This window comes from Peromyscus eremicus, chromosome 20, assembly GCF_949786415.1.
Source record: "Peromyscus eremicus chromosome 20, PerEre_H2_v1, whole genome shotgun sequence".
Taxonomy (NCBI): domain Eukaryota; kingdom Metazoa; phylum Chordata; class Mammalia; order Rodentia; family Cricetidae; genus Peromyscus; species Peromyscus eremicus.
The window spans coordinates 18,425,419-18,452,592 of NC_081436.1; the positions used below are offsets into that span (position 1 = coordinate 18,425,419).

A 27,174-nucleotide genomic window follows, 5' to 3' on the forward strand; every position below is an offset into this window, starting at 1 on the left:
CAGGGAAACTGGAATAAATTGATTTGATGTTGGTCCTTTGGAGGCGACTGTGTGGGGTCGAGGGAGAGGGATTTCGAAGCGGTTAAGGACGCAGTGCTTTGGTCAAACTCCTCAGAAGGCTTCCCAGGGGAGGTGAGCCTTGCTGGCAGTGATTATGGTGTTGGAGCAGCAAGGACTTCAGGCCAGAGCCTGGCCTGGCAGTGGGGATGGCATAGGCAGTGATATGACTTCCCTGGAAGTAAGGCAGTGTAACACTGCCAGCTTCTGAGACCTCGAACACACTGTCCGATGGCCATATCCTTCCCCTCATTCTCAATAGCCAAACCCCAGCTCTCCAGGCTCACACCTGGTCACCTCAACCTCCGTGCTGTGTCCTCATTAGCAGATGGGGGTCACAGGCCCGGGGAGAGAAGAGAAAGGCCATTCATTCCTTCGATGCACACCTTTTTACAGAGTCCCTCCTGTGCTTGACTCTGGGACCATGGCAGGAGTCAGGACTCAGGCCCTGCTCTGAGGGTGTCAGGGGACAGTGGCACAAATCTCCAGGTGAGGATTGAACAGTGGGTCGAAGTTGCACATTTCCTGCTCTGGAGTGGTTTCCACACCTCATGGTCCCAACCCACCTTACTACCATGCCTCCCAAGGCAATCTTCCTGGCAGGCCCCTCTCCTCCATTGTCCCTCATGTAGCCTGAATTGATTGGCCCTGGGAATACAGCTGTCAGAAGACAGACTTGCAGAACACATAGTGTCACCGTGGGAAAACACCGTGGCTGACACAACAGGTGTGTGCTTTCTCCCCATTCGGATGCCTGCCAAGTCCAAGGTAATGGTGCTGGGTGATTCGGTTCCCGGTAAGACGGCGAGGCCCTCTACTTCTGTGCAACCGTGATGTCGGGAGATGGTAAGGGTGCGGTGCAGAGAAACAGAAGGAGAGCCAGGCAAGGTGGGGTTTTGAGGAAATGTATTTGAGGGCATTGGGACCCAAAGGAGAGAAGAAAGCAATAGGAGACTGGGGAGAAGGGCACTCCAGACAGGGTGCAGAGTCGGGGCAGGGCTTTATGCTTAGTATGACTGCAGGAGCTGACTGACACTGGAAACACAGCTGGCTGAGGGCAGCTGTGCACAAGGCCACTTACCCCAGTCCCGGGAAAGGCTGCCTCCCTGGATCCTCCTCTCTTAGCTCAGGGATGGATGCCTAGCTGGACCTTGGCCTTCATCAGAATCACATGCCAGCTGACCTCATCCACCTCTGGTCTCTCCATACCTCCTCAGCACAGGAGCTAAGAAGACAGGGAACAACTTCCCAGCCCCCCTCCCCGCAGTGTACAGGCGAGGGAACTGAGGCTACCCATCCTGCACCGGTGACCCCCTAGGAGACCACCTTTCGGAGGTGGTTACTTCTTGTTGAGTCCTGGGAAGCAAATTTTCAGCAGAACCTAGGTGGAAGGTTCAGGAAGAAATAAGCAAAGCTGGTGTGGTGGAGACAGGAGGGAATGCACAGGGCAGTGACGGAGCGCAAAATCGGCGGAGAGGGGGCAGCTCATAGGCGTGACTCTGCTGGAGGGAGGTCGGGGGCGGAGTGGGGCTGGGAGAAGGTGGGCTCAGGGTGGGGGGAGCACGGGCAGCAGGGAAGGTCAGGAGACCAAGGAAGATGTGGGGAGGACCTGACGCGACAGGTTGCAGCGAGGCCGCGGTGGGCATCCGAAGTTGGCAGAAGCTGGCCGCAAGGAAGTAGGCGGGGCCAGGAGAGGGGGCAGGACCAGGGACAACTCACCGCCTTAATTGGGGCGGGGTTTTGAGGGTAGGAGGCGGGGAAAGGGCGGGTTTAGGGGCGTGCCCGTGCCGAGGGCGTGGCCTGGGCGGTGGCGGGCGCGCGCGGGCGGCGGCGGCGGAGCGGAGGCTCGCAGTGCTGGGCTGGGCTCCCGGGTCGGCGGCAGTGGCGGCGGCGGCGGCGGCGACGCGCACAAAAGCGGATTGTGGCTTCACTGGTGCTCGCGGCGGGCGGCGGCGGGGCGCGGGCGGCGGGGCGTGCCGGGGGCCCCCGCGGGCGCGGCGCGGGCGATGAGCCGGGGCCCGGCATGGCCTCCGCGCGGCCGCCGGGCCGGGCCTGTGCCTCGGCGTCCGCGCCCGCGGGGCTCCGGGCTGGGCCGTCCGCGCAGCCGGCCGCCTCCCGGGAGCCCGCGGACGGCGCCGAAGCGGAGGAGCGCTCGTTGCAGCACATGCTGCGCGCCATAGCGGAGGAGCGCGGTCGCCTCAACCTGCGCCGCGAGGTCTGCGGCCTGGGTGAGTGACAGTGCCGGGAGCGCGCGCGAGTGTCCGCGCGTGTCTACCTCCGCGCGTCCCCCTGTGCTCCCTGTCCTCCGTGCGTCCCCGGGGCCCTGCGCTCTGTCTCTCGGGACCCCAGGTCTCAGTCTCTTTTCGGTACCACAGAATCCCGAGCCTTGTGTCTTTGCGTCTCTGTCTCCCGCTGACCGTCAGGATGACTGTCCCAGCTCCTCCTTCCTCTTCGTGGTTCTGCAACTCTTCTGCCTTCTCCGGGAAGACCCAGGGGCCCCCACTGCTGCTGCGGGGAGTGTGGGCGTGAGATTTCGAGAGGCCTTTAGTCCAGCGCGCGAGGCAATGTGCCGTGATCGCATCCCCAGCCCACATGGAAGGCTGTGTCTCCTGTTTGCTGTAGTCTTTTGTCTTTCTGCACCCAAAGGCCCTCTTGTCCATTAGCTCTACCAGGGACCTGTTGGGCCTCTGCCCCTTGACCCCGCCTAGTTGGCGGCGGAATCTGGGCTTGCTGCAGCTTAGCCGGGTGATTCTGGTCTAAGGAGTCTTTCATCTGCTGGGTGGGGTGGGGGTGTCTCATTGTTTGAAAGGGCCTGGGACTGTTGGTGTGGGTGGGGTCTTCTTGGATGCGAGGTAATGCATTACTGATGCATTTGCCCATGCCCATGCAGAGGAGCCCCCTCCACTCTAGTCTCGGGCTTGTCATTTTTCTCTGTAAAAAGACCCCTCCCTTCTTCATGCAAGGAATGACTTCATTCCATGTTGTCAGTGTCCCCTCACCCCAACCTCCCTCTTAGTGTGGGCTTGGCTTTGTGTGTGTGTGTGTGTGTGTGTGTGTGTGTGTGTGTGTGTGTGTGTGCTGGGGGTGACAGCCTTCTAGATTCTATGAGTGCTCCAAAGTGGAAGTGTGCCTTGGTAAGGCCACAGAGTAGCAAGGACAGGATAAAGCCTGGCACTCAAGGTCCCTTGGTAGGCCACGCCCTGGAGTCTTGGTGAGGACAGGAAGTGGATTTCAATTGTTTTTTGAAGGAGGCCTGTTTAGCACCTGACCTTCTCAGGCAGCAGGGTCTAGCATAGTTCACCTTGAGTGGTGTTCTTTTGTCAGGCAGGTACGGCCACCTGGGGGTGTCTTCTGAGGTGGGAATGAATGAAAACATAGATTTTAGTGGTTTCCTCAAAAAGGGGTCCAGAGAATGGTTTGTGGCTGAATTGGAGTGCCCTTATTGATGGACTCTGTGTACATGTATTTGAGCACTGTGTGCCCACCTGTCATGACCAGCTGTCACTTGGCACAGAATATCTGAATTGGGGAGGGTCTGGGGGACCATCTGTTGCAAGCCCTTCGGCCCTGTGACCTCAGCAGCTCCAGGTAGCCCCTTCACACTCCCCCTGCACACACCTACCTCTGTTGTTCTTGGCCTGAGAGCGTCACCACTCCTGTTACAGTCTCTACTGGACAGCCTGCAGGGTCGTTCCCTAAGAGCAGCGAGCCCGTTACCCTAGCCTTACCTGGCAACTCACTACATGCCAAGTGCTCTGTGCATGCTCTGCCAGCTCAACCCTCCTGACACAGTATCACTTTTGCCAAGCACGAATATAATCTGCCACCCGTAAGGAGTCTTGTTCAGGGACACCCAGTGAGGAAGGAGCATAGCTGACTGACCGCTGGCTAGGATGACCCCAGAGCCTCCCCACATCCCCAGCCAGGTCTGCTGTGCCCGTTACCCCATACAGTGACTGTCACTTCTGCCAGCCTTCAGTCCTCCCTCACATACCGGGCTCCCTCCATCCTCTAGAGCGTCCTTAGACCCTCCTGCTTTGAGCTTCTGGATGTCTGTGTGTGCTGCTGGTTTCTCTGCATGGGAAGCCGTTCCTCCTCGTCTGTGCCTCGTGCACTGAAAGTTCCCCTTTGAGTCTGCTCCCTGCGGTTGCCTGGAACCCGTCCTCCATACCCAGTCACACAGCCCTGTCCCCTCTGTCCCAGACGATTGGCACGACGGTGGCATTGCAATGAGCCGTGTGGCTGTCCCTCCAGCAATCAAGAACCATGAGGGCATTGCCCAGTCCTCATGTTGGTGCCTGACACGGGGACACATACGGAGCATGAGCTTAGTAAACATGTTGGGGACAAAGGAGACATTTCCCTGCTATGTGGATGGCCAAGGAGAATTGAGCCTGAGCTCTTAGAAGAGAACGTTCTCTTCACAATGAGAAATCTGATGTTCAGAGAGGAAGGGGGAAGCCTGAGAGGGGCTTATGGTTCAGTTGGGTTAGAGCCTCGCAGTAGATACTTTTTGAGTCGCCGTGACTAATACCTAACGAGAGCAACTTAGGGAAGGTCTGGTTTGTTTTGGCTCAAAATTCAAGGATAGAGTTCATCATGGCAGCAGGTGCTTGAGGCCGCTGGTCACATGGTATCTGCACCAGGAAACACAAGGAGAGAGGGGGGGGGGGAAGAGAGAGAGAGAGAGAGGAGAGAGAGAGAGAGAGAGAGAGAGAGAGATGCTGGCACCCACCTCATGTTCTCCTTTTCATTCAGTCCAGGCCCCCACCCCATGAGGTGGGCCTGCCCATGTTCAAGGTTTGTTTCCCCGCATGGATTAACCCAATCCAGATAATCCCTCAAAGACTTGCCCAGAGGCTTGTTTCTTTAAGTGTCAAGTGGATGGTGGATATTACCCATCCTGGGTCTGCTGGTCGGCCCCCACACTCAGGATGTAGGAACTCAGGACCCCGTCAGAGTACTCCACGCCTGGCACGCAGTCACTTACCCTCTCAGCCCGCGGGGCAGCGTTACATTCTTGTTTTGTTTTGCTTTTGTGTTTCAGTTTTGTCCTTTGGATTCCATCTTGTCGTGCTGACTTTACAGCTGTGACAACCTGTTGGGTCTATTAGTAAATTTATTGGTGTTGGGAATTGAACCTAAAAAGCCTCATATGTGACGCTAAACACACGCTTTATCACCGAGTGACACTCCCGGCCCATTATAAATGAATTTCGGTGTTTAAGTAAAGCTTGTTACTCAGAGCTACGCTGTGTCCTCTCAGGCTCTTGTTTTCCTCCTGAGGTGGTTCTGAGGTATCCAGGGAGCCTCTGGGAAAGCTATTGTCCTGTCTGAGTCAGTGTCTGTTTATGAGAATAAAGTTGCCGGCCCTACCTGCATAAGGATGATCACTTGGCTCTCGGGATGAAAGGCACCTTGGAGCTACAAATCTGATTTTTTTTTTTTTAATGCTCTTCTGTGATGGCCTCAGTCAAAACATTTTTGGGACTCTTGCTGTGTGCCAAGGATTGAGGCTGGTCCTGGCTTCACTGCAGGGGAGAGAGAAGACAGCTGCATAGGTGATTGCTAGGTTAAGTAAAAAACTCCACTGGAAGCAGCCAAGATTATGGCTGCCCGTGCAAGAGTCTGATGTTTCCATAGGAAACTACTTATGACTCTGTAGCTCCCAGAGAGCTCTGCTCTGCCTCAGTGGTTTGGTGCCCACGAATGTGATACAGCCATCTAGAGGCCCACTGCTTCTGGTAGGGGTGGGACTTCTCCTGTTCCCTGGATGGCGACACAGGGCCCATCTTAAATAGGCAGTGTGCTTCACCAACCAGTGTGAGTTCTGGGGGGCCGGGGTCCACATCTTGCTGCTTGCCTTTGTCTCTGTTTTGACAGAGTATTTTTTCAGCCTCATGCCTGGGTGTTGGGCTTCATTGTCTGATAGATGGTAGAGGGGTCCTTCCTGGTCCATAGTGCTGCAGATTGGAAGGAGTGCTCTGTGCCCATTCCTTCTGTTTACCCCTGAAGTGTGCCTAAGCGGAGGGTCTCAGGGCACTGCCTGGGACACAGGTTTAGAGGGGTGGTATTGTGCCCTCCACCACAAGTGGCAGGATGTACCTGAGTTCAGTCTCTGCACAGAACAGAGACCCACCCAGACCTGTCCTCAGGATGCCAGTGTGTCCTGGTGTCTGCCAGGTTGTCACATATGGCTGCTTGGCTGAGATGGACCAAGGAAAGGGTCACAGATAAGAGCTAAACCCAGGAGAAGGGTTTGTGAATGGTATTGATTGGCCTCTGGGCAGAGCCGAGTCTGGGGGAGGCTGGGTGGAGGAGGAATGCTGGGTAATTTGGAGGGGCCTGTGAGAGTTGAGGCCGGAGCAGCAGTTTGGGTTGAGTGTCTGAGAATTTGGTACTTCTCAGGACTGGCCTCTGGGAGCTTTGTAGGTGTGGCTTTGGGTCAGGGCAGGTGTTACCACGCAGAACTCTGCACACTGTGCCGTGGGCCCGATGCCCCTGCACCTGTAGCACTTGCTGTAGCTTGGCTCCTGTGGAGGGAGGCTCTGCCATCACCCCATTTCCAAGGTGAGGAAGCTGCACTTGAGAGGGGACTGGCTGTCCTGAGGTCACAGAGTGAGAGGCAACCTGGAGAAGGTTCGAGAAAGATAAAGGAAGCCCTGCTGCCTTGTTCTCAAGTGTGCCGGGCCCCTGGGACCACCTTTTGAATTGGAATGCCCCCCCCCCCCCACACACACACCCCGGCTGACCTGGCCTTTTTCTAGGCAGACATCGCAGGGTTTAAGTGGTGGCTGGGGATTCTGTGGCAGGTATGGCTGGAGAAGAGGAGGACTGTGGGACCCTGGCCAAGCACCATTTCTGTGTCCTGACTGTAACAAAGGAGGCAGGCTCTGTGGGGACACGGGAATCACACAGAAGAGGAGCAAGTAGGAGATGAGCCGTGGCATGCACCGGCTCAGCATAACCTCTGGTGGAGGCAGCACAGGCTGAGCCAATGCCTGGGGTAAAGATGTCTGTTGGGATGTCTGCCCATAGGATTTTTTTTTTTTTTTTTTTTAGGATCTAGAAATAGAAATAGAGTTGTTAAGACAGGGAAAGTGGTCCCAAGAATGGGAGTGGGCTAGTGAGCTGAGGGCAAAGCCTCTGAAGAGATGGCTCCTTTGTTCTGAAGTTCAGGCTGGTTTGCAGTCACTGGGCAAGGCTCTCTTGGGATGGCAGTGGCCCTTCAGCCCGATGGCTGTGAGCTGGTTGTGGGCCAGCGTGGTGGGAGGAAGTGTGTCTGTACAGAGGGGTAGCAATGCTGCTTTCGGTTCCTGGGCCTATTTCAAGGCCTGTGATTCTGGCTTCTGCTGGTCCTAGGACCGGAGCAACCCCAAGGCACTGGTCAAGTGGAAACCCTGTGCCTTTATTGCACCTGAGGGCTCTGGGGGGGAGACCGTGGTCACAGCTGCAAGGCCATCTGTAGCCAGCCTTCTTGACATCACTGGGCCCCGGGTGACAATACTGTGCTGCTGTCTTGCTCTGTGGCTTGGCTGAGTCATTTCCTACCCTGTGGCTTTCTTCTGACCCAGAGGCTCCTTGCCTCCCTCACCAAGCTGGGAAGGCTCCCGAGTATCAGCTTAGCCAAGAGTGTTGGGAAATATTATTTTAAGATGTGTTACCTTTGTTTATGTTGCATCTGTTTAGCTCTGTGAAGCTGTGTTACTGTGCCTGTCTAAAGCACCTGTTGGTCTAATAAAAAGCTGAATGGTCAATAGCGAGGCAGGAGAAAGGATAGGCAGGGCTGGCAGGCAGAGAGAAGAGACAGACAGAGAAATCTGGGAGAAGGGGAGAAAAGTAAGGGCCAGAGGAGCAGGAGGACTCCAGGGGCCAGCCACCCAGGTACACAGCAAGCTACGGAGTAAGAAACAAAGAAAAGGAAAAGCCCAGAGGCAAAAGATAGACAGGATAATTTAAAGTTAAGAAAAGCTGGCTAGAAACTAAGCCAAGGTAAGACTGGGCATTCATAAATAATAATAAGCCTCTGTGTGTGAATTTATTTGGGAGCTGGGTGGCAAGCCCCCCCCCAAAAAAGAGGAAAAACAAAAAACAACACAGGAGTCCATTGAAGAGACGCTCCACATAGGCCACTTGTTAAAAAGCATCTTCCAAGTCGCCAAACAATCTAGCCAATTAAAGAGGTAATTTGCTGGATGTGGTGGTTGGTGCATGCCTTTGATCACAGCACTCAGGAAGCAGAGGCAGGCTGGTCTCTGTGAGTTCCAGACCAGCCAGGGCTACAGAGGGATACCTTAACAAATAAATGAATGAATAAGTAAATAAAATAGTTTTTTTTTTTAAAGATAAAGCAAACTTGCTGGATGCAGTGGTATGCAACTGCAATCCTAGAACCTTGGAGGCAAGAGGATCCCTTTGAGGCTAGTTCAGTCTACACAGCAAGTTTTGGGCTAGCCTGGGCTACTTATGAGATCCAGTCTCAAAACGTTTAAATACCAAACATTTTAAATTTAAAGTGGCTGTGCCATAATTTATCTAATTGGTTTTATCTTGTTAGTCACTTAGCTCAGCTTCACAAATAGGTTTCTATATTGACCAAGTTGCCTGGGAGGCCATTCTTAGAGTCTGACCTCCAAGGGCCAAGCTAGGGCCATTGCTAGAGGACAGATGCTCACCAAACTCACAGAGAAACTTTTTAAACATTGGCACAAAAGCAGAAAGGAAAGTGAGCTGTGGTAGGGGAGGAACCTGGGAAGAAGCCCGCACTGAGAGAGCATGTGTGCAGGGAGCTGAGGGAGAATCTGTACTGAGAGAGCGTGTGTGCAAGGAGCTGAGGGAGAACCTGTACTGAGAGAGCGTGTGTGCAGGGAGCTGAGGGAGAATCTGTACTGAGAGAGCGTGTGTGCAAGGAGCTGAGGGAGAGCCTGCACTGAGAGATTGTGTGTGCAAGAGCTGAGGAAGGAGCAGCACCAGATGAGGCTCCCAGCCAGGCACCCTGTTGGTCTGTTAGTCTTCAATCTGTCTGCTCACCTGAGAGATCTTTGCCTGGGATCTCTGGATTGTCCTGCTTCTAGAGGCTCAGAGCCGTTTGTTCCCAGCTAAGGACGGGGAGGTCTGGGAGCTAGGCCTCTGACCACAGCCCAGGCTGGCTCCCCATGACACCTGCATGTCCGCTTGGCCCCCTCCCACACTGCATGCCCAGCAATGCTCAGCAGCACCTGCTCCTTTCTTCTTCTAGTTATGCCTCTTAACACCTCCCCTGGGCTGCTACGGAGGCAGCCTTGTAAGCCATGTCTCACTCCATCCTCGTAACTCCCTGAGAAATAGGATTGGATTCCACATTTTATAGAAAAACTAACAACGAAAAATGGGGCCCAGAAGCTGGGTGGGTGGTGGTGGCACACTCCTTTAATCCCAGCACTCAGGAGGCAGAGGTAGGCAGATCTTTGTGAGTTCAAGGCCAGCCTGAACACAGAGTGAGTTCCAGGACAGCCAAGGTGACACAGAGAAAATCTGTCTGGGAAAACTAAAACTAATAATAATAATAAATTAATAACGGTGGGGAGATGGGGGTGGGGAACAGAGCATTGAATGGTACTTTTATCATCTTGGGTTTGGGTGCACTCAGCTTTCTAAAGGGCAGAGTTCTCAACCCTGCACTCAAACCCTGTCAGAGGGTGAATCCTGGCATGTTCTGGCAAACAGGCTGTAATCCTGGAAGCTTCCTGCAGAGCATCCTCCAGGTCCCCTGGTGAGGTAGACACACGGAGCTTGGATCCCGAGGGTAGGCTGCTGGGCTGTTTCACGATGGCTTTGAAGGCTCCTCAGCCATGTCTTGACCAGATATATCTTCCTGAACATTCCAGATGTCCCCACCTCTGGATCCATACCTGGAACACCCTTCCTCCACAGACCAGCCTGTCTGTGCTGAGCACATGGTGTAGGCTCATGGGCTAGGAAGCACTTGGCCTGGGCTGGGGCACTGGGCAATTACTGCTCTTAATCCAGCGGTGGCAGTCACTGGCTTCATTGGAAACTCAGCTTCCCTCCAGCCCCTCTGCCTCAGTCTACCTACTTGTTACCACACTGTCCACTGTATCAGCTCACCTTTGGACAGGGCCACTCCTGGGAACCTTGTGCGTGTCTGGCACTGCTGATGGAACCCGAGGCAGTGTGTGTGTGTGTGTGTGTGTGTGTGTGTGTGTGTGTGTGTGTGTTTGTTAGGCAAATGTCTGTCATTGAGCTGTATTCCAGCCTCCCTGGAAACTTTCAACAACCCAATGTGTCCACTCTCCTTGTCCCCCCGCCCCCCAGACATGAATTTACTCCATGGCGTCTCTGCTGTTAGCCTGTTTCCTGTGTGATCAGGGCAACTCTCACAGTTGGTGGTAACTGTCCAGCTACCAGTCCCTTCCCCGTTTCAGAGATGGGATCATTTACCACTGAGGCTCAGAAGCCAAAAAGTGCCTGTGATGCCTCCTAGGCTACAACTGTCATCCTCCTTCCTGTCATGAGTGGCCTTTGCTCACTCCTCTCCCTGGCCGTCACCGTTCTGAGGGACAGTCAATCTACAGCCCCCCTCTTGGGCCTCCTGTCCCATAGGGTTGGGTGGGTTAGGGAGTATCCTGGTGGGACTCATGAGGGATGACCCCCAGGACATGCTCCAGGTAGTTTGGTCCAGATCGCAGAATGCTCTGGAGATCTGGGATGCAGCAGAAGATCTCAGGATGCTGCCAGCCTAGCCTTGTCACCAGCAGGGGAGGTGGGGGCAGGTTCAGGAGGCCCTAAGGGGACCCTGACTGGCTCACAGAAGATCTCAGGATGCTGCCAGCCTAGCCGTGTCACCAGCAGGGGAGGTGGGGGCAGGTTCAGGAGGCCCTAAGGGGACCCTGACTGGCTCACACAGGACATGACCATGAGAGCTAGCTAGAGCAGAAATGCCTGGCCCTGACCACTCCATCCTGGGGCCTTGTTGGGCAGGTGAAGAGACTGAGGCCCATTGATGGCAGGTAGAGTTTACTTTTCACATGGGCAAATGAGGACCCCAGAACATAGACATGAGAGGAGTTCCAGGACTTTACAAGGCCCCTGGGCTGCAGAGTGGAGCAAGGATGTATCGGCTGGATGGTGTCCACCAGCTGTCCCTGGGATATGCAGACATTGGGGATGGGAGGCTTGTTTAGGCTCGTAGCTTTGGAGTCATCTAACCAGTGAAGGACTCTTAATGCAGGTAGTCCAGGCTTAGAGCAGACCCCTGCCAGCTCACTCTGGGGGTCCTCTGCCTCTTCAGTCCTCCTTTTGTGTGGACATGTGTATGTGTGATTGTGCGTATGTGACACATGTGTATGTGACACATGTGTATGTGACGCATGTGTATGTGACGCATGCCTATGAAGGCCAGAGGTCAGCTGAAAGTCTTCCTCACTTACTCTCCACCATAATTTTTTGAGACAGGTTCTCTTACCAAACTCAGAGCTCACCTATTTGTCTAGATTGGCAGGCCAGCAAGCTCCAGGGATCTTCCTGTCTCTGCCTCCCTGATGCCGGGATCACAGGTGATGTCACCGTGCCCAGCTTTTACATGGAATGAAGCTCAGATCTTTGTTTGGGCAGCAGGCACTTTCCACTGCCCTGTGTCCTGTTCATGCCATTGTGGGACCTGCCTCGACACCCCCCAGACATCCAGGCCTCACCACTGATGTAGGCAATGAATAGTCTTCTTCATCTTGGGACTATTGCTGGAGATTCCAGTACCAAAGCAGATTAACACAAGAAGAGCATTACAGCCTTACGGAGTGTATGTTTCACGTGACTCAGTCTCCCTCAAGACGAAGGGCTAAAGCTGTCTATGTTTCATGCTAAGTCTGAGGAAGTGGAGAGTTTGTGGTGTGGTGGGCTCACACCTATAATCTCAACAGTTGAGCTGTGAGGCTGAGGCAGAAGGATTGCCGCAAGTGTGAGGCCAGTCAGGGCTACAGAATGAAACCCAGTTTCAAAGAAGCAAAGCATGTAATGGTCTTAGAGAAAGGCAGCTGGATACAAATATGAATGGATGTCAGTGGCCTCTTGGTCTTGGGAAGTGCTGGAGTATGGAGCTTGGGAAGCGAACTGAGGGGGATTCCGTCTGTACAGCCATGGAGAAGTCATCCATGCTGGGTGGGACTTTTCAGTGGTGAGATTACTTTGGGGTCATCTGCGCTTTGTAAGTAAACCCTTGGTTCCCCAAGTTGGACTTGGATGGAATCGCGCTTAGGTTTGTCTTGGGACCGATAAGGAAGGGGTAGAAGTTTGTTTCTCTTCCCTGGGGAGAGTTCTCACAGCACCCTCTGTATGTCCCAGGCCACAAGCCCCGAGATGCCCCTCCTTGTCCCACGTTCACCGACAATGCCAGCTTCTGTAGTGATGCTGAGCCATCACCGGCCTCCATCTGTCTGGCCCACAGCAGCCGCCTGTCACTTCTGCTGGTCACAACTTTAATGACAGAGCAGAAGCCTAAGTAAGATTCTTAGTGCTCTCTGCTCCTCTCAGTGACTCGGGATGTTCCCAGGACTCCTTGACTCCTTCACTCTGCTCTCCTGTGCCTGGAATTGTTTTCCTGCCCGTCTGTTGGACAGCCTCAGGTATCAGCTCCAGGCCCTCAGGAGCCTTTTCCTGGTACTGTAGGAACTGGCCTCCATTCCCTCCTTCTGTTCCTGAGGTCAAGATTCCTGCCACCAGGCTCCTCCCCACACCCACCGGTGCCCCTTCCAGTGCCAGTCAGCTCTCCTGTGTCCCTTGCTGTGCCAGCCCAGTGGACAGTGCCCGAGTCACCCCCACAGGAACTCAGAGTGCGGGATGCGGGACTGTATCAGGTGTTGGGTTGGTGGAAGAGGCCTCTTGAGTGGAGAGGGTGTCTGGTCTTGGGGAGCCAGCCTTTGATGGGGGCTTCCTCCTGAGCAGAGCCACAGTGGGAAAAGAGATTTCTTTGATTCAGGGTGGGATGGGCTACTGCTGCCTACCTTCAGGGGATGAGGGGCAGACTACGCTAGCCTCAGGGCGTCTCAGAGATGGTCGGTGGGGACAGGGCATAGTTCCTTCCTGTCAACTCTTGGTTTCCTCTTAAGAGAATGAGGAACCAGTCATAACTGCCAGCTGGAGTTCTGGGACACTGTTTAAAGCCTGTTACGCATGCTCTCTTTCTCTCTTTGGAGTGTTTTTTTTTTTGTTTTTGTTTTTTGGTTTTTTTTTTGAGACAGGGTTTCTCTGTGTAGCCCTGGCTGTCCTAAAACAATTTGTAGACCAGGCTGGCCTCGAACTCAGAGATCCCCCTGCCTCTGCCTCCTCAGTGCTAGGATTAAAGTTGTGTGCCACCACTGCCACGCTCGCCTGTTATGCTCTTAAGGACTGTTAAAAACCTCGCCACCTGTGGAAAGTACTGTCGGCCAGCAGGGCCACTGCTTGAGGCTGTCAATAGGACCATGTGTGTGCTCGGGTTCAGGGCCAACCGACATGAAGGGAGAAAGACAAGTTAGAGGTGCATTTCTACCCTGTACGTCATGGCATTAAGTCCCTGCTGCCTTAGGGCCCTGTGAGAGCTGGAACACCACATTTGGAGCCTCAGACATGGTTGGCCTGCTTGGGCTGCTGACTCAGGGAAATCCAGATCCTGCCAGCCAGGGAGGTGGGGCTGGGATTCCAGAGTACTCCTGTCCCCTCCCCCCAGTTCTCCCGGGAGTCCTCTCCAGACAGGGAACCTGGTGGGATGAATCAGCCTCAGCTGGTGCTGCAGCTGTGCTCAGCTGAGGTCACCCTCTTCCCGGGGCTATCAGGGGAGCCTGTGCACCCGGGAGAGTTCTCTGTAGCGCTCTGAGTGGTACAGAGCTCTTCTCAACCTGTACTGCTCCCTTTCTGCAGGGGAGTGTCACCCCTGTTGGCACATGGAGCCAGTGGGACTTAGGGGGGTTGAGGCAGTTGCTCAGACTCTCACAGTAGCAGTAGGCAGGAACCTACCTTTCCTGGATTTGGAGCTGTGGCCTGTCCATTCTCACACTTCAACACATCTGCATCAGAGGGTGCCCTTTGGTGCCCTGTTCTTTTCTGGGTGGTCCTGTCCTGGGTTGGCACGTGAGGAAGCACCCAGCCCCTGGCTTTCAGAAGGTGGGTAGTCGCAGAAGTGAGAGCAGAGACCTGAAAGAGAATGGTGATGGAGTGGGCCGTTCCAGGAGGAGGAAGTCAGTGGGGGACAAGGTGCCTGCAAGAAGGATCACCTGGCCGTGGGAAAGGTGTGCTTGGGTTTGTTTTGCTCCCAAAGGGGCCTGGATGACTGTGAAGCTAGGGGAAGCCCCAGGGCCAGTTAGCACTTGGGGGTCTGCCCAGGTCTGGAGGTGCAGAGTCCTGTTTTGTGTGATGGTTCTTTATCTGGGCACATGGGAAAAGCTTAGCACACTTGGGCCTGCAGAACCCGCAGCAAGCTGGTACCGGGTCCACTGTAGACGAGATGCAGCTACGTGGATGGAGCTAGGGTGTCTGGATCCTGGCCGGAGCCTGGCACAGAGAGCAGGGTGAAGAAATGAATGAACAGTGAGGCCCAAGTTCCCAGCCTGGGTGCTGACCTCTGTACTAGTCAGGGAGTGGCTAGAGAGGGTGAGTTCTGGGCGTCTGAGGTTCTGTGACTCACCTCCTGCCCTGCAGTGCATGAGTGGAAGCCTGAGGAGGGTCTAGTGACTGCTCAGTGGAAAAATAATCTGCAGCCTAGGGAGATGGAGGTGCTGGCTGGGGGGTATCTCAGGAGGCTCACAGCTCCCTTTGGGTCAGGGCACCCTGTAAAGTGTTATGGAGCTAGTTTTTCATGTGGAAATAAAAGCCACCGTAGTGGTGAGCCCAGAGGTGGGGGTTTGCATCTGAAGACCCCCTCAGTTGATGAGATGTGCCAAGGAACATCACAGTGGTCTGGAGGCAGGCTGTGGGTGGTGATGTGGCAGGTGCTGTGTTGTGCCAGTCACGTGGGCGATTCTGTGGCATTGCTGCTGCGGAGGGAGCATAAAGGATGGCTTTGTGGGAACTAGAGTCCTGCAGGCCGCCCCAGAGGAAGCTCGCACTCTCCCTGGCAAGGGGGAGGCTGCAGAGTGCCAGCATCTACCATGACCTTCCCAGGCAGCGTGGATGTCAGCCCCTGGTTTCCTGACCGTGAAGTGGGTTCTGAGGATTTTCGATGTGTGCTTGCCGATGGTGGTTTGTGTGTGTGTGTGTGTGTGTGTGTGTGTGTGTGTGTGTGTGTGTAAATCTGCCTTAGCGTCTCTGAGAGTACACCATATGTTCATGTGCCTGACATCATTTGCTGGCTGCCTACAGTGACCTCTGTCCCGCAAGGTGCAAGGCCCCTCACTGATAGGAAGTGAGAAATCACTGGGACAAGGCTGGAAAGGGCTGAAGGTGTGGCTTGCAGGCAGATGCATGTGGGCAGTGGTCTGACCCTGCCACAAAGCAGCAGTGGCACGCCTGGCTGGTGACGCAGGCCTTGTGCCTCAGTTTCCCATCATGTGAATGAAGATCAGATCAGAGTGGGCACTCAGAAGGGATCCAGCCCCAGGGTACAGATAGCTCTTAATGTGTCTAGAAAGGTGCAGCCAGTCAGAGGCAGCCTGGTGTGGGAGTGAGTGTGCAGATGGACCCCAGGAGCTGAGCACAGAGCTGCTGTCACAGGGAGTAGATACTACTGCTGAAGGACATGTGGCCTCTGCGGAGATATTTGGTCAGGGAACTGGGTCAAGGCTGGCTACTGCATTTGAGAAATGCAGGGCAGATCTGGGGTGCTGTCTGGAGAGCTTAGCTCATGTGGTGAGGGAGCCCGGACTTCCTGAAGAAGAGACCAGACCAGCTCAGCCTGTTTTGACCATCAGCATCACCCACACCCCCCACTTCCCTTGGGATTGCTCACATGGGACCCGAATGACCAGTTCTTCATCCAGGGCCTCATCAGGGCAGCCTGGCCTCCTAGGACAGCTTCTTTGTGCTTTGTGTCCCAGGGAAGGAGGGCCCTCAGCACCCAGGCACAAGATGATAAAAGGCCTATTGAGGCCACAGAAGCCTATTCATCCTGCCCAGAGGACCAAGGGCCACCCTTGGACTCTTGTCAAAGAAAATTGACCTCTCAGCCTCTGCTGTTGGCAGGTATCCAGAAGCCAGCAGAATCCACTGCTGACCAGGTGTGCTCTTGGGAGGACCTTGTCCGTGTAGCCGGCGTTGGGTCAGGACCAGGAGAGCGAGCATGCACACACCACAGCAGAGAGACACCATCCCAGTGCCCCCACCCCTTGCCAGACTGTTCAGAGGCTTATCCTTGGAGGGGAATCACTGACCGCCAGCCAGCGTGCTCCTGAGGTTGGCCCCTCCAGCTCCACCTCCTCACTAGGCTGGGCTGCTGGGCCTTTCCTGTCCTCCCTCGGCCCAGGCTTCCCTGCAGTGGCCTTGAATGCTGCTCCCAGCAGCTGTACTCCCTCTGCCTTGTTAGCTTATAGTTTCCACTGAGCCCCGGCTGCACTCTCTTCACTGGGAGCTGCTGGCAGTTGGGCCAGGGTGCATGCCCTGCTGTCCAGCCCTTGCTCCTTGCCTGGCTCTGAGCGCCATCTGCCAACAGCCTGGACAGTGGGCACTTGGGATGCTGGGTTCACAGTCCAGGTGGGGCCAACTGTGCTCCTGGGCAGCCTCTCCTTACGGCAGCACCCCTGCCTGTTTAAAACAAAACAAAAACAAAAACAAAAACACACCAAAAAACTGCTAATGGAATTGTGAGATGGGAGGGAAGTTTAGCATGGTGCCTGGCGTTCAGGAAGCCTTAGTGTGTTTATAAAGCTGTGACAGAAAACTGGGAAACAGGAAGGAACCACAGCTCCATGCTTGCTGGACATTTGGATACTTCCTTCCAGTCTTCATAGGCATTTAAAAGCAAAACAAACAAAAACCTGTTCTCATAAGTATTTATATATGTTCGCTTTCTGTGTTCTGGCTCCCTCTCTTGATGGAAGTAATTTTCTAGTAGTTAAGTTGTAAGTCGTATTAAATTCTGGCATTTGCTAGCTGTAGTTGCTAAAAATGTCTTGGTTCCTTTTTATTTCTGGTGTGTGTGTGTGTGTGTGTGTGTGTGGTGTGTGTGTGTGTGTGTCTGTCTGTCTGTGTGTCTGTGTCTTTGTCTGTGTGTGGTGTTGTGTGGAAACTTAAGGTTGACACTGGGTGTCTTCCTCAGTTACCCCCCACTTTACTTTTTTGAGACAGAGTCTCTCCCTGAATCTCGGGCTTGCTGATTTGGCCAGACTAGCTGGCTGGCGAGCAAGCCCCGGAGATCAGCCTGTCTCACATCCCTGTGCTGGGACCCCGTGTGCTCACTGCCACATCTGGCTTTTTACGTGGGTTCTGGGGAGTCGCCAGCTTTTGTGGCCAGCACTTGGCCAAGCCATCTCCAGAATCCCTGTTTCGGTTCCGTTTGTTTGTTTTTGAGTTAGGGGGTCTTACTGTGTAGTCAAGGCTGGCCTCCAATTCCCAGTCCTTCTGCCTCAGTCTCCTGAGTGTTGGGATCATATGAGGGTATCATATCCAGCTATTTTTGGTTATTTTTTCAGTAGATCAACTTAAGACATAAAATTCAAAATGTATAAGACAATTCTTAATGAAAACCCAGTTGGGGAACATAGCTTCATGGTAGAGTAGGGGCTCAGCACTCACAAAGCCCTGGGTTCGATCCCCAACACCTCCCTCTTCTAAAAATCACAACTTTTAAGGGCCATCAAGATGGCTCAGTGCATAAGAACGTTTGTTACCAAGCTTGGCAACCTGAGTTCACTCCCTAGAGCCCACGCAGCGGGAGAGAATTGGCTCTCAGAAGTTGTCCTCTGACCTCTACACATGTGCTGTGGCACGCCCCCCCCCCCCAGCAAATTTTAAAAAATACAAACTAAGCCTTCTGTATTAGCTGCTTTTCTCGTTGCTGTGACAAAATACCAGAAAAAAACCAAAACAATGTAAGGGTTTGAGTTTATGGTTTAATAGGAGTTACAATGTTTCATCATGGTGGAAAGACTTGTGGCAGGGGTGCGAGGTCGCTGGGGACGAGATGAGTTCTGACTCTTAGGTAACTTTCTCCTTTCTCCACTTCTATCCAGTCCAGTCCTTAGTCTACTTGCTCTAGGAATCCACCTAACTCTGCCTCTTAAGTCCACACCAACATTGCCTAGGATAGTTTACATGGGGATGAATTCGGGTCCTCACGCTGGTATAGGTGCTCTGTCTACTGAGCATCTGCCCTGTCTACTGAGCATCACAAAGCCCCCATCACAAATGGTCCCCATTGAGTATCTAAGCCATCTCCCAGGCCTGCATTGAGTATCTAAGCCATCTCCCAGGCTTGCATTGAGTATCTAAGCCATCTCCCAGGCCCACATTGAGTATCTAAGCCATCTCCCAGGCCCACATTGAGTATCTAAGCCATCTCCCAGGCCCACATTGAGTATCGAAGCCATCTACCAAGCCCACATTGAGTATCTAAGCCATCTCCCAGGCCCACATTGAGTATCAAAGCCGTCTACCAAGCCCACATTGAGTATCTAAGCCATCTTCCAGGCCTGCATTGAGTATCTAAGCCATCTCCCAGGCCTGCATTGAGTATCTAAGCCATCTCCCAGGCCCACATTGAGTATCTAAGCCATCTCCCAGGCCCGCATTGAGTATCGAAGCCATCTCCCAGGCCCACATTGAGTAAGCCATCTCCCAGACCCCCACTGAGTATCTAAGCCATCTCTCAGGCCCACATTGAATATCCACCAATACCACCTTGATTTCATTAATCATCTTATTCATCTCATTCATTCATTCAACTTATAAGTATTTATTGTTTCCATATACCAGACACTGTTGTAGGAATTCACTGTATAGCAATGAACAAAGTGACCAAAGACAGGCAAGACTAAGGGCTTTGGGGAACTGATGTTCTGTCAGGATGACTTTGTTAAAGCATGTCCCGGGCTCAGAATAAATTACTCTTTTTGAGGCAACAGCTGTGTTTTGTAAATAAGTAAATAAATAAAAAGGTAAAATATCCATTCTGTTTGATAGTGACAATGCATAGGGTAGAGAATGCTGGGGCTTGCAGGTGTGTGTGTGTGTGTGTGTGTGTGTGTGTGTGTGTGTGTGTGTGTGTGAACTTCAGTCATCATCCTTAGCAACACTGCTCACCTCCTATGACACAGGGTCCCTTGCTAGCTTGGAGCTCCCTAGTTAGACTGGCTACCAGTGAACCTCAGGGGTCCTCCAGATGCTGCTCTCCAGGACCAAGGCAAGCACTTTACTAACTGATCTGTCTCCACACCCTGGGGCTTGCAATTTAAAATTGACCAGGCTGGGCTTGAACTCACAGAGATCCACCTGCCTCTGCCTTCTGTGTGTTGGGATTAAAGGTGTGAACTACCACCACAAACTAAAATTGATTTTTAAAAATATTTCTTTTATATGTCTGGTTGTTTTTGCCTGCATGAATATATGTGCACTGGATGCATGTCTGGTCTTGTTGAGGTCAGAAGAGAGCATTAGATTCTCTGTAACTGGAGTTACAGATGGTCTGTGAGCCCATATGGGTGCTGGGAACCAAACCTGAGTCCTCTGCAAGAGCAGCGAGTGCTCTCAACTGCTGAGCCTCTCTCCAGCCCCGGGCTTGCAGTTCTCATGGGGACCTGGAGCTGGGAGTATGGATGGAGAGGTCTGACAGTTCTGTAGGGGAGGAAAATTGTCGGCAGAAACACGTCTGCAGATTGGCAGCTGTGCAGGGAAGCTATAACTGGGAGTTTCCACTGGAGACAGGCTGCCTGTGGTCACGTGGGCCTAGAGGATGATGGGCTTGGGGTTTGTGTTTAAAGGGGGAGAGTCTTGAATGTGTTAGGATTCTACATCCGAGTAACAAAAACACACATCCTACTTACATTTTGTCGCTGACCAGAAGAAGTGTAGAGAAGGAAGGGGGTGTTTTAGCTTATAGGGCCTTCAATGGTCCATTGCTGAGGAAAGTCAGTGCAGGAACCATGGAGGGACATACAAGAACCAGGTGCCCAGGGAATGGTGCTGCTCACAATGGGCTGGGCCTTCCTCCATGATTAGCATTCAAGACAGACATGCCCACAGGCCTATCTGAGCTGAGAGATCCCTCAAAGGGGACTCCTTTCTCGGGTAACTCTAGAATGTCAACCTGTTGACAGTTAAGGCTAACTAGGAGACAATACCAGAGAAGCTCAGACAAGGGTAATATATTGGCTGACCATCTATGGGAGGGTGAAAACCCAAACCCCAGAATACCAACACCCTCTAAGGATTCCCAGGGCAGCAGCCCCCCTCTGCAGCCCCCCTCCGCAGCCCCCCTCCGCAGCCCCCCTCCACAGCTCCCCTCCTCAGCCCCCCTCTGCAGCCCCCCTCTGTAGCTCCCGTCTGCAGCCCCCCTCCTCAGCCCCCCTTCTGCAGCCCCCCCTCCACAGCCCCCCTGTGCAGCCCCCCTCTGTAGCTCCCGTCTGCAGCCCCCCTCCGCAGCCCCCCTCTGCACCGTTGCTGGCATTGTCTTGTATGTGATGGAGCCTCCAGCAGCTGCAGTCTTATGTCTATAACACTGCAGGGCAGGGGATGGTCTGGGCTGCTGTGACGTGAGGGTTGAGTTTTTTAAAAAGTATGTTACAGGCTGGAGAGATGGCTGAGCCATTAAAGGCTAGGCTCAAAACCAAAAGTATGAAAAGAAGTGTTTTGCATTTATGTTTTGTGTCTATATGTGTGACATATGTGTCATGTCACATGTGTGGAGATCAGAGGACAACTTGTGGGAGTCAGTTCTCTCCTTCTACCACATGGGTTTTCATAATGGAACTCAGGTCCTCAGGCTTAGTGGTGCACCTTCACTCACTGACACACTTAAATGACCCTGGGTTTTATTCTTTCCTTCCTTCCTTTCTTCCTGTTGTAAATGACTCTGAGTTTTATTCTTTCCTTCCTTCCTTTCTTCCTGTCGTAAATGACCCTGGGTTTTATTCTTTCCTTCCTTCCTTTCTTCCTTTCGTACAGTGTTCTGCCTGCATGTACACCTGCTGACCAGAAGAGGGCACCAGATCTCATTATAGGTGGTTGTGAGCCACCATGTGGTTGCTGACACTTGAACTCAGGACCTCTGGAGGAGCAGCTAGTGTTTTTAACCCCTGAGCCATCTCTCCAGCTCCCCTGTTTTTTATTTTAAGACAGAGCTTCACTCTACAGCCCTGGAACTTACCATGTTGTCCAGGCTGGTCTCAAACTCGTAGTGATTCTCTTCCCTCAGCCTCCCAAGTGCTGGGATTGTGGCTATATAGCACCGTGCCTGTCTGGGATTTAGTTTTATAGTCTGTTGTTAGATCTGGTTGGGCTCCTATGGGATTCTTCTGATTATTTCTAGCTGCACTGACTTTTTGAAAACGTGTGTGCATACATGCATGTTTTGTGTGTGCTGTGTGTGAGTGTGTGTGAGTGTGTATGTATGTTGTGTGCACATGTGTTCGTGCATGTGTGTCGTACATGTTCCTGTGGCTGTGTGTACATGTGTGTACTTGGGTGTATATTCATGTGGGGACCAGAGACTGATATTAAGTATTTTCCTTAACTGTTTTCCACCTTACTCACTTTAAAAGGTTTATTATTTTTAATTATGTGTATGTCTGTGTTGGTGTGGATATGTGCATGTGAGTGCAGATGTGGAGGCCAGAAGAGGACTCTGGATCTCCTGGATCCAGCTGGCAGTTGTGAGCTGTCATGTGGGTGCTGGGGACTGAACCTGGGTCATCCAAGAGCAGCAAGTGCTCTGAACCGTGGAGCCTACTTTTTAAAATCAAGAATGGGAGTTGAACTTGGCATCTATGATCATGTCTTATTTCTCTCTGGAACTATAAATAGATGTGAATACATTGGTAAGCCTAATATTAGATTATTCTTGCACTGCTAATTACATCTTGCTTAGCCAGCAACATGTTCTTAGTGGATTTCTGGATCCACAGTTAAGATTTGTTGTTGCTGTTTTGAGTCAGGGCTTTATGTAGTGTTGGCTGGTCCTGAGTTCGTCATGTAGCTGAGGACAACCTTGAACTTCTGATCCTCCTGCCCACATGCTGGGATTATGGCCACTAGCTGCCACACCTGGTCTGCATTTGAGATTTTCATGTTGATCCCTATGTGATTTTACTGATTTTACTGTGCCTGGGTATGTTGTCTTGGAGTCAGCTGTCTACCTCATAAAAAGAACGTGCAAGTTTCGTGGGCTTTAGTAATGTGTGAGTAACTGGAAGTTGGAGTTACCTGCCAGCTGATAGCATTGTCCTCCTGGGGGCGTGCCAAGTCGCTAATACATAGCAGCCCCTGACCTAGCAGGTTAACTAGGTGCCTATGCAATACCTTAATCATCTTGTGTGGTCTTCTCCATGGCAATGGCAGGAGCAGCCATTCTTAATCTTGCTGATGGGGAAACTGAGAGGTTGGGTCACTTATCCAAACAGGCAGCAGGCAGGAGCATGGACCAAGTCGATTATAACTGGTTCCACAGAGGCTTCTCCAACTCCACACTGGGGTGGACAGTGCATGACAAGCCTCATAAGACAGCATGTTCCCTTCCTTTTCGGTAAGTATTTGAGAAGTCACCTCTGTGGAAGGTAGTTGGAATCTGTAAAATGGGCTCTCTGCAGGGAAGGGGGCCCACAGACCCTGACCCATGGAGCATCCTACCCACGTTTCTCTTATGTTACTTGAAGCTCCGAGCACGGTAGAGCTCAGTGGCTGCTGTGGTCACTCACACAGTAGCAGGGAGGGCAGAGCTGTTCTTGGGGGCTCAGAGGGTATGAGGGCAGGGGCAGCTGTTCACCACATGACCTCAGAGACTCCTTAGGTTCATGATTTATCAGCTAGAAGAATCTTAGCTCTGCCCATGTCTCTATGTGGGATGTTGGAAAAAGCAAGTTCTTTTTGAGGGGCTGGATGTGAGTTGCAGCTCTCCAGTCTGCCACCAATTTCTAAGGCCTCGTGTTGGAAAAAAAAGGCAGGTTTAGGGCTGGGAGTGTGGCTCGTTGGTAGTGTTTATGTCGTGTGCACGAAGCCCCAAGTTTGATTCCCAGCACTGCATAAACCTGGTGTGGTGGTCTATGCCTGTCATGCCCGCACCTGTGAGGTAGAGGGAGTTCAAGGCCATGCCCATTCTCAATTCATAGCAATGTGAAGGTCAGCCTGGCCCACCTAAGACACTGTCTCAGTAAAAATACAAAGAGATGGGCATGGTGACGCACACCTTTAATCCTATCACTTGGGAGGCAGAGGCAGGTGGGTCTCTGTGAGTTCAAGGCCAGCCTGGTCTACATATTGAGTTCCAAGACAGCCAGGGCTGCGTAGAGAGACCCTATCTCACCCTCCCCATTGTGTGTGTGTGTGTGTGTGTGTGTGTGTGTTTAAAAGACTGACCTTCATGCTATGCTGCTGTTGTCCTCCTAAGGTGGACAAGGGGGTCTGAAAGGCAGTAGGCAACAGTGCTTTATAAACTGCAGAAGGTGGCCGGCCGCACACCATCATTACCCTTCTCAGCCTAGCACTGTGGAACTAGGACTTTCATCCGTCACTTCTCCATTATGATGCGTGGTGAGGGTGGCGAACCTGCTGCCCCAGAGGCAGAAAACATAAGCGTTCAGAGAGGCCCAGGCCTGGTGCTTACCCCACTGCGCACCCTCTCCACCTGTCAAGGACCCGTCAGTTCAGGAGAATCAGAAATTGCTGGACAGGAAAGGCAAATGGTCCACACCCTATTTGGAGCTGGCTATTACGTTATAATATGTTTATGCCTTCCCAGTGAGAAATCACTCCAAGCACTCAGAGATTAATAAAGGAAAAACTCTTTAATAATAGCATGCAACCCGTTCTGGCTAATGCACAAAAGGGAACCGGCCCTGAATGAAATCCAGGCCCCAAGTTCATGGCCCCAAGTTACACTTTGAGCAGTTACATGTGCTCCACAGAGACAGAGCTCCAGGGCTTGGTTGTCGGGACAAACAGGAAGACTTACAGTGTAGAAATACTTACTGCCATAGTTATCCCGAGATGGACCAAGGCTGCTTTTTCTGGGCCGGTACCAGGGTCGTCCTTCCGCCTGGCAGAATTATGCTCTTCCCCATATTAGGCATAGAGCTTAATTAGCATGGTCAGCCCGGGTCGTCCTCTCTAAACTGCCTGGCAGAGGCATGCTCCTTTAGCTAAATTTTACTCTTGTGTAACTTAGTATTTCCTAAGCAAGTTTCCTGCTCCATCCTTCATAGCCTCAGTTTATTACCTCCATTTCCTCCTCCAACCAGAGTCAGTTTTTACCCAGTCATTCATGTGAGAGTCTGTTGCTTGCTGTCCCCACATCACTGCGCTCATGATTAATGGTAGACACTGCAAAGTGGTGAAAACCGGGCACCTGACAAACAGGTCTCCCGCTGAGACTGAGCAAGGCGACAGACACTCAGCTTTTGTTTTTTCAGTCCTCAGACAGTAAACAGCAGAGCTGTCTGACAGAATGCCGGTCTCCACAGCATCACAGACAGATCTCAGAATCTCCTTGAAGGTCAAAGAGGTCAGGCTCATGGGGCTATGTTCTATGTCTGGGCATGAATGCATCTGATATTAGTCAGCTACACATTAAATAAAGTGCCTTAGAAGTCATCATAAGGCAATCGATTGCTTGCTGACAGTGTGGCCAGAGTTCCTCACTTGTAGCCTGCCTCTCTAGTTCCCCTGGAGCAGTGGGTCAGTTTTCACTGATTTCCCACCCGGCAAGGACAACTGACTCACTGTCGCTGCCCCTCAGGACCCTAGCGTGAGAGGGAGGAGCCCAGCGGCTGAGAGCTGTCCGTGGTGCTGCCCGAGTGAGTGGCTGGGCTTCAGGCTGTCTGCTGCCCTGGGACTTGGGCTCCCTGGGTCACTGGGCCCATGGTTAGTAAACCTGCAGACCCTGTCAGCGGGGTGGGCTGGAGGACAGGAACAGATAGAGAGTTCAGGAGACTAGAAAGGTCTGTGCTAGACTGGCAGTTCCCAGGCTTATCACCCAGGGATTTCTTCTGGGCAGGCTTGGGGAAGAGAAGGAAGAAGGGCTTACCTATGGGAGAAACAGCAGACCAAAAAGAGTTCAGTTGCCTCTTGTGTGTTCACTACACAGATACTGTACCACAGGACCAAAGGATGCTGGGGGGCTGTGATCCATTGACTTCATCCCAGCTGACCAGAGAGGCGTGCAGAGCAGTACCTCCAAGTTCCTCACTTGCTCCATGTGATTGAGTATCACAGACTATCAAGGAATTTTGCTCTGGCTCTGCTACCCCAGACCTCACCGTGGTTCTGGGAAGGTGTGAAGTTACTGGAGCAGTCTGGGTGGGGAGCAGTTGGGACCAAGATCCATGTTGTAGGATTTCAAAGCCTGCATTACTCTGTGTCCCCAAGAGTTAGAAATTCTATGCCAGATCTGCCCTGCCCAGCTTCTGGACATGAAACACATCTCTGTGTCTGTCTTTCCCTCCCTGTGAAGAGGGATCTCTCCCTTCCCCTGCATGCTCTCTAGGCCTGTGACACCAAGCCATAGATTTAGGGCAAAAGACAGTTTGTGGAGAAGGGAGACAGGAAGGGGGGCTGGCCAGCCACCTGTGAAAGGCAGCTGTTCCCACTGTCCCCTGTGCTTTGTGGCGCTGTCAGTGGGACTACAACTGAGTTTTGCCTTTTTACTCAGGACTGAGTCTGTATGTGGTCTTCACAGCCTTTTAGGAGGCAATGTGACCGAGGGTGTGGCTTAGCACCATCGAGGCCCTTGGTTTGGTTCCTTGCACTTTAAGTAAATTAATAATCAAATAGTCAACAGACATTTGGTTTAGTACATATACCATGATTTGCCTAATTATTGGCAAATGGCAATACTTGCACAATCCTCCTCACCTTTTGAAAGTTGTTGGATCATTTGATCTTGCTAGCAGCACAGAACACAGTGTGTTTATTTATTTATTTTTATTTATTATGTATACAGTGTTCTGTTTGCATATATCCCTGCAGGCCAGAAGAGGGAGCCAGATCTCATTACAGATGGTTGTGAGCCACCATGTGGGTGCTGGGAACTGAACTCAGGACCTCTGGAAGAACAGCCAGTGTTCTTAACCTCTGAGCCATCTCTCCAGCCCCATGTTTATTCTTGTTACTTTTTGTTTTGCTTTGTTATACTTTTTTAAGGTTTACACATTTTTATTTTACATGTATGAGTGTTCTGCCTCCAAGAAAGTGTACCCATATGTGTGTGGTGCCCAAGGAAGCCAGGCCCCACAAAGGGTGCTGGATCCCTGGAACGGATCACAGAGATGGTTGTGAGCCACTCTGTGGGTGCTGGGAACTGAATCCAGGTCCTCTGCAAGAGCAGCCAGTGCTTTTAACTGCTGATCCTTCTCTCAATTCCCACTACTTATTTTTTAAGACAAACACTCCTTGGCTGTTTGTTTGTTTGTTTTGAGGTAAGGTCTCTTACAGGTCAGATGACCTTCAACTCTGGAGTTCTGGGTTACAGGTGTGCACCGTCACATCAGGCTTTTGGGTTTTTTGTTTTTGTTTTGTTGTTGTTGTTTTGGTTTTTCCGAGACAGAGTTTCTCTGTGTAGCTTTGTGCCTTTCCTGGAACTCACTCTGTAGCCCAGGCTGGCCTCAAACTCACAGAGATCTGCCTGCCTTTGCCTCCCAAGTGCTGGGATTAAAGGCATGCGCCACCACCACCCGGCCCGGCTTTTGCTTTTTTAAGCCTTTATTTTTTGTCTTTTTTTCCTGAAATACCCTGTGAATTCAGTCACACAGGATTTAGTCTTGTGAGCCTGACTTGTGAATATGATCTCTCTGATGACTCCATGGCACTATGGGGAGTTGTCGGCCACTGGCCAGTTCGCCTGGGTTTCTTGTGTCTACTTGGTTTCCTGGTTCTCACTTTGGGGCTCTTAGAAAAAAACCCTGTGAACATGTGTGTGCTAACCTCTCTTTGGATGCACACCCTATTCTCTGGTTGGACGTAGCAGGACTGGGTTATGACAGCTCTATAAGAATCCGAAGAAGGCAAATT

At 52.3% G+C, this 27,174-nt stretch overlaps 1 protein-coding gene across 1 annotated transcript in view; it reads left to right on the plus strand.

The window, feature by feature from the left end:
- The first annotated feature begins 2,128 nt into the window (after positions 1-2,128).
- The window catches only part of Kiaa0930 (KIAA0930 ortholog), a 40,805-nt gene continuing 15,759 nt past the window's right edge, over positions 2,129-27,174 (plus strand). The window contains exon 1 of the mRNA XM_059247704.1: positions 2,129-2,285. Coding sequence (XP_059103687.1) covers positions 2,222-2,285 — 64 coding nt within the window. The 5' untranslated portion in view covers positions 2,129-2,221. The remainder of the gene's footprint in view (positions 2,286-27,174) is intronic.